Consider the following 7,359-nt stretch of genomic DNA (forward strand, 5'->3'; position numbering starts at 1 on the left):
TAAACTTGAGGATTGCAGGTCAACTTCTGATTTGACGCATAATAACTTTGGGACTCGGGGATGAATTCAACAATTTCAGAAAGCTGGCCAGTTCTGATTAAATATAATCAGTCTGCAACAAGATTCCACTTTCTCTCTCCGTAGACCTTGTCTGGTCTATTGAGTAAATCCAGCATTTTTCTGCCGCTTGGTTTCTTAAGAGCCCTCTCAGGTGAAGTTTCTATTTGGTGTGACAGGTTCGTTTTGAACTAGAAATCCAGCTTGGAAGGTTTTGTTCAGCGGCAGCCAAAACATACGCACAAAAGAATGTCCTAACATCAATAATAAACCAACGTGAGAATGCCGAGTTTAAATTATATCTTATAATTAATAATCAGGTTCAAACTATTTTATTGTGATTTGTGTGAAACTAATCAAGATCTTCTGTATTTTCGGTCATTAGATATACTTCTGTATTGCGGTAAGGAGGACTTGCTATTGTCTACACGTAAACAAATTAACAGTAGACCAGGGAATATTTTAAATTCCATTCTTCACTGAATCACCGAAAAGCATCAGGTCACAAGCATTTCCATCGAGGTTCTGTCGGTAGCTTTACAACCTTTGCATTGTTTTCCTGTCTTTTAACCAATTGCGTTTTAATTTTCCCGAGAAAGAACAAATCTGGTAATCACCATGGACAGCTCTCAGTGTTATGCAATTGTCTGCAAAATCGAAGCGCTTATGGTATTGCCTCTGTGTTAATAGGTACTGACTGGACCAAACCATCCACATGTTCCACTGTTAATGAATTTACATTTTTATTTAGCTTTTAAATGTAAAGTAAACAGAGCTGGGACACAACTTCGAACTAGTAGACTGAAGAATACTGTTTTCATTGTATACAGGCAATGCCAAATACCAATATAGTGAAGTTTCTAAGCCGTACTAGACGTAATATCCGATGTACCGCGTCGTTTATAAAGACAGATCTACAGTATACAATTACAGTACTGTATATTGACAGTATACAAACAACTTAAACTTGATTCAGCTACCGAATATAATTTTGCTTTTCACTTAAGGGCGTCTAATTGTGGGAAGGTGGGCGAATAAAAAGTAAGTGCTTTAGGTCAACTGGTTAATGTTACAGATCAATAACCTAACAGAAGATTAGCAGAATTATATTCAACAGTTTTTTTTTATTTCTCTCAAGTTAAGATTTATTCATCAAAGACACGAAACGCAACACGGAGGAAGGAATTCGTTCTGTTGCCTCCCCAGTAATGCCTCTAGCTTTGGGAGCCAGAGAAAGAAATTCTGCTGACAAACTGATTGCTACCTGGCTACGGTTGCCTAAGACTAGAATTAACTTCACTTTCATTGTTAACCTTCGTGAGACCATTGCCAACATTTCCCCCCCTTTAATGGTTGTCCTTTTAGTTCCAATTCATTGGTTTTGCATAACTATGCGGATGTATTGAACAAAATCGAACCGGCGATGACTTAGTCAAACGCAAATTAACGCGGCGTGATGTCAGAGAAAAGGTGCTTATCTAGCCTTGGTCTCGAATTTGAAACCCTAGGCAGAATCGGTTCGGTAAGCATGCAAGACACATGCAAGAACTAAGCTCATTTATTTCTGTTATTAGCCTCGAAGCTGTTCCGCGAAGATCCGTGTTGTTTCGAAGATATGTACTGAGTACCATTGAACGCAGTGAATTTAGAGATCCGCCCAACACGAATTCTGATCTAGTAAGTGATCTATCAAAGTTCGGGTGAGTCTTAAAAGGGGTGATGATGTTTAACAGATTGAATTTCTTTGTATCACAGTTGCAAGTTCAAACGTTCCAGGAATTTCTGTAATGCACACGCAAGTTGCGCGACTGGCATAATTGTTGTAAGTTTGGCACACATTCTCCTGGATGAAGTGCTAACTTATATCAGAACTTCATGTTCCTATAAACTTCAACGGATCGTTTGCCATGTCAATGGTTCCCTAAATATCTAGAGGTTAGATAATTGACATACTCGGTTTGAATGTTTGCAAAAGAACCCCCACCTTTAAAGCAGGTTAGGATTTTTAAAAAAGGTGAGCTATTTTAAAGTTCACTTTTGCCATGAATGTGTCCGATGCAATGGTGCGGGGGGATACTGTGTCTTTAATTTGATTAGTGGGTTTGAATTCTGGGCTCTGCTCTGCATGTCTCTGGCGTAATAGGGGCTCGGCTGGTTCCAACCACACAGCACGCTGTCGATGGTCCTACAGCTAGCGATCCAGCTGAATTGGCATAGGTTTTAAAAGGCTCATTTCCACGGCTGGATAAACTTTTGCAATTCATTTACCTTTCTGTTTCGTCCTAGACAGAACTTTAAAACGGCTACTGTTCGGTAAAGCATCTAATTCAGTCAAACGCCGCAGGAACTGGCCACCCTGAAGTAAAGTAAGTGAGGGAAGAGGCGTCACTTTACATGTGTAGTATAATATTATTTAGCAATGCTCACAGTTTCTTTGTGGAAAGAATTGATCTCGTATGTAGAAACCGGCGGGACTGAGCCCTGTATTTAATTATAACTCGCAAATTCATGTGTTCGCAGGTTGGGAACGGTGAAATGTCGAACACCAGGAGATTCTTTCAGCGTCTGAACTTCGCGATATTTATCTTATGTTATTCAATGGCTACCTATGGGAAACCCGTGGATGAAATCTCCAATATAAAGTAAGTTATTACATATTAGTAGAAATTGGGCTATGAGACTGCAGCGTGCATGCAACTCTCTGTCAAATACACAAGATAGGGTAGAGTTTTCTTTTTTTTAATGAATATAAACTGTTTTGTTTTACTTGATTAAGTATTGCACCTGATTTGTTTGTTTTCGCCGGCTTTAGTTGGAGAGGGTGTGTGAGAAGGGGAGACTAGGTTTTATTTGTGTAATAGACAAATTACAACGTGAAGAATTTCTGCTTAGCGCGGTGCCAGCACTCCGGGTCAGTAACTGATCCTGTTTAAGGCTTTTTTTTAACCTTATCTCGGCTGAAGCACTGTACTGTACTGCCAGCCAGTTGTAGAGGTTGTTCGGAACGCCGCGCACCCTGGTGGAATGATTAAACGCACATTAATGCGTTCGGACCGATGCTTTAGACTCGGGGATCTGGAAATGAATGGCATATAAAATTCTTCCAAAAGGAAGCAGCGTGCGTAAAGAATGTTGACTACAAAATAACGCCAGGGTGATAAATTCAGCTGGAATACAGTTGAGAGCGTTCTTGGTATGGTCAATCGGAATTTGATGTTCCAGTTTTGTAGTGGTTCGGAACTGGAGCGAACCGTGCTTGAGCCTGTGCCGAGCTGACTAATCTAAAATAATATGAATCTCGTGTCTGTATTTTGTAGGAAGAGGTCTGTCTCGGAGCACCAGTTCATGCATGATAAGAGCAGGTCTATCCAGGAACTGCAGAGGCGGATCTGGCTGAACAATGTAATGGGCGAACTGCATACAGCAGAGGGCCGTGGACTGACTCAGCCACGGTCGCCGAGCAATCCCAAACACCCGGCGACGTGGCCGGACACGCCGGACGTAGCAGCGCTTCTTATCAAGCTGGCGTCTAAAAACGAGGGTGCCAAGACCCCGGCGGAGCAGTTGCAAGAGAGCAAACCCGGTGCTTTAAAATACCAGAACGCAAAGAAGACCGGCAAGAAGAAGAAGCAAGGCAAAAGTAACAGGCGCAAAGCGCAGAAAGGTCGTCAGGAGAAGAGCAGGAGGCACGCACGCTCCGCCGGTTCCGAAATCAGAGATCCCGGCATCGGATCCGGTTCCAACCGCTCCTGAACGCCGTCTACGGACGGCTGTGGCATTGAGGGTCCAACCTGTAAAATATATTTTAGGTAACTACTCAGTACTCTCCCAGTCCACCCTCTCACACTTGCTTTAAAGTTTAAAGACTGCAGGCAACGCCCGAGTTCGGCGTCTGCTGTGATGTGCTGTGAACTTGAACAGAAAGGGATCTCCGATTAATAAGCGTCCAGATACAAGGAGCGTTAGGCCGGCCGCACTCGAGCGCTTGAAAGCGCATACACCCGTTCAGTTGCATCTTAATATTAGCAGAGAATAGGCGCGTAGAACCAATCAGTTCACGTGGATGGAGAGGACGTCACAGGCGTTGTGCGGTACCATCGTGTACGGTCAGCATCCAAATGATGCTTTTCTCCTTCATGCATGCCCAAAATCGTAGTCTATCAACGCGACTGACAGCATAACTGCTGTCATGTTCCTTAGTTTAGAAGTTAATGGACAAAAGCACTTTACAAGTGTAAGCGTACCAATGATCTGCAGCCAGATAATAGCTGAAAGTATCCAAAATAGTCTTATACAGACATAATCCCTCTTAAAAAGCCCCATGTTTTCAGTAATGATTCTAATTTTGTAGCATGATTTGATTGCACACCGACGTAAGTCAGGACCAAACCCCAGTGATAATAAACTCCTTCAGAGGTCAATGGTGGTGAGAACTTCCGCTTGTACATTGGAGGTTTGAAATCTGTTCTAACCCCTTGGATCTCCTTTTAAAGTTGGAGAACACAACGTGAATAAATGAAAACTTTTATTCAGTTCCCCCCCCCCTCCGACCACCACCCAATCAAAAACAAATAGGTGTAGAAGGCATGAAGCGCGCGCAAAGCGTGTCCAAACGAAGAGAAACACTCGAAATATTTCACAGTAATAGTCTGGCAAACTAAGACTAAAAATATGATGCAGACAGTTAAAAGCTTCCTCATTTTTGATAGAGAAAAAAGGGGCGTACAAGCTGAGGAAAGTAATTCCAGAATCTGGGAACTAAACGTCTGATAGTCAGAATGCATTGTTTTATCGAAAGCCGACGTACAGCTACGTCCAACACGTCTATATACTGGCTGTGCTTTGCACTTTACGAGCACATCACTTGAGTGGATACCCAATGTATGGGGTTTCGTGGATATCTGCTGAAGTGAGCACGTTAGTTTAAATAGCATGCATTCTGCAAGCAACACTTCAGTTTTTGTTTTGCTGGCAGTGTACCCATAAAGTGTACAGGTTTCCCTTCTGGACAAGTAAATTCTTCGTCCCAACAGGGTTTCTAATCAATTCCACATCACCACCACGACTGCATAGTCTGTAATATTGCTTAACTCTGGCCCAGCTTCAGTTCATCTCCCAAGGAAACCACCATCTCTGGATTTGTTACCTCTGGTCATGACTTCACAGTACAGTAATTCCTTTCAGCTGTCAATGTTCTAGCCTTGCTAAATTGGAGGTCATCCAAACCTCCGCTTCCAGGTTCAAACTTGTACCAAGTTATGTTCACATTGCCCTTGTGATCATTCACATCACTACAGAGGATCCCGGTTAAGCAAAGCCTTGACTTTAAATTCTCAACTTTGTAGATAGTTCCCTCTATGCTTTCAACCATCCCTAAAACTGCCTTAGACAGTTGTGCTCTCCTACTTCTGGCTTTGTGCATGTTTCTAATTTTATTGCTACAATTATAATAAACAACATTTTCAGCTGCCAAAGCCCTAAGTAATGAGATTCCATCCCTACTCTTCATACTCTGTATTAAGTTCCATTTACGATTATTTACATAATGCCACATTGTGTTTGCCACACAAGTACGCTCTAGCCTAGGAAGAAGCATTGTTGCAGTAATTGTTCTTTAGGGGTAGTTCTTTATAATTAAGAGATTACTGAAGGCACGTTCTTACACTCCAGGCTTTTCAATGGGTGAAATCCATTGAGCAATATATTCTATTTGGTAAAACCTACCATTTAATTTAAATACTGCAATTGTTATGTTTCATAGCCAGAGGTTAATAATTGTATAGATATTAAAATGAACTTCTAGAAATGCAATGCAAGGTCAACTTAATAATTAATTAAGCATTTTACAACTGTCACTTAAATTGTCTTTGAAATAACACATTATTAAAAATGTTGATTCGTAGTATGTATTCAAGATAAAATATTGAAAACGTACAGAAAGTTTGAAAGTTTTCTTGATTTTTAAGGGAAGCTCTTGCTAATGTTGGTGTAATCATCTGCGAAGATGCCAATTATGTAATTCTGAATATGCAGATGACTAAAATTCGAATTAAATCATTTCAAAGTTTTCTGAAAATATCTTCTGGTAATTTACCAACTGAGCTTTTTGGTGTATTAGAATGCAACAAAATGCAGCATATTGGGACTTATATTTGGATTTTGTTTGACTTTAGAAATGTGATTCTCAATGTGGGAGTTAATCTTTAGATTAAAGACTCCAGATTAACTATATACAGTGGCTATTTTGATTATCCGTCTCTGTTTTGTATTTTGGACTCTTCCTGTGGGAATATACATCTTTGATAGAATATATTGATCTGGGGGCATTTGGGTGGTAACTGAGTAAGAAGAGGAACCACACCAGAACCTATCTATCTTGTGTTATTATTTGTTGCACAATTTGCATTGACATGATCCAAATATAAGTTCTTCTTTAGAGGATAAAGGGCAGGGACTAACATCTCTACAATGTTGGTTCCCATCCAGTAAACATAAATATGTTTATGACCAAAACCAGGCACACAACAACTATTGGACTGCTAGTTCATATTGCTTAATTGGGCATCTCTGAGATGTCCAAGTAAAGTCCTACTTGCTACAAAGTTATCAGAGTCACTTTCCAAAGACAATAATTTTATGGCGTTAAGGTGGTTGCTTGCTTAAAATATTGAGCGACTGTTTAATTTTCCTTTATTTCTGTAGGTGAAGACTGAAAAAAATATCTTTTGCAGTATTCTGTTTGTGTGATCATAACTAAAGTATTAAACATATTTATTGATTGTAAATATAAAGCACGCAAGAGAATAAAAACATGAGTGTTACTCTATGGAGCTATACCATTGGTCATTGTGAATATCTGACAATTTATGATTAATGTCACATACCGTAATTTATTTGTTAAATCATCTATTTATTTGAACTGTGTATCATTGGTGCTGCTAACTTTTGATATATTGTAAAGATATGCACTTTAAAGTTCAAGTAATGTTGTTATATGACCAATAATAAAGTGATTTTGTGGTTTGTTAAATTGGAAAAAAGGAGTAATGCTCTTTAATAACAACAATTCAATGGTTACTTTTCAAAGCAATTTATAAAGCAGCAAAGTTATAGAAAGTATTTCAGTAGATTTTACCAAAAATTGCTTGCAAAAAGACACACAAATCTTGATAATAGAGTTCAGAAAAATTGTAGGCATACCTGCTTGGCCAGGAATGTGTTGCATGCCCCAAGAGATTCCTGCTAGAAAAAATGCTAACTTTTGAACTTCATTTTTTGATTTGAGGGAAAGAAGTTGCTTTT

At 39.7% G+C, this 7,359-nt stretch overlaps 1 protein-coding gene across 2 annotated transcripts; it reads left to right on the forward strand.

Annotated features, from left to right (window-relative positions):
* The first annotated feature begins 1,586 nt into the window (after positions 1–1,586).
* LOC134352338 (parathyroid hormone-related protein-like) lies at positions 1,587–6,914 on the forward strand. 2 transcript variants are annotated; one of them, XM_063059638.1, is made up of 4 exons: positions 1,587–1,734; positions 2,344–2,423; positions 2,578–2,699; positions 3,375–6,914. In XM_063059638.1, exons 3-4 carry the CDS (start codon positions 2,593–2,595, stop codon positions 3,808–3,810), a joined length of 543 nt encoding a protein of 180 aa, XP_062915708.1. In that variant the 5' UTR covers positions 1,587–1,734; positions 2,344–2,423; positions 2,578–2,592; the 3' UTR covers positions 3,811–6,914. The 2 variants fall into 2 exon arrangements, with proteins under 2 accessions (XP_062915708.1, XP_062915707.1); XM_063059637.1 differs by lacking the exons at positions 1,587–1,734; positions 2,344–2,423 and having other exon boundaries at positions 2,566–2,699.
* The last annotated feature ends 445 nt before the right edge of the window (positions 6,915–7,359 follow it).

Source organism: Mobula hypostoma, chromosome 9, assembly GCF_963921235.1.
Source record: "Mobula hypostoma chromosome 9, sMobHyp1.1, whole genome shotgun sequence".
Lineage (NCBI taxonomy): Eukaryota > Metazoa > Chordata > Chondrichthyes > Myliobatiformes > Myliobatidae > Mobula > Mobula hypostoma.

What these genes read in the sequence shown, in the direction of transcription:
- LOC134352338 (XM_063059637.1), top strand. Translation starts at nt 2,566, where the DNA reads ATGTGTTCGCAGGTTGGGAACGGTGAAATGTCGAACACCAGGAGATTC. An exon ending in GATGAAATCTCCAATATAAA is followed by an intron (nt 2,700 to 3,374) that starts GTAAGTTATTAC and finishes TGTATTTTGTAG; the next exon opens with GAAGAGGTCTGTCTCGGAGC.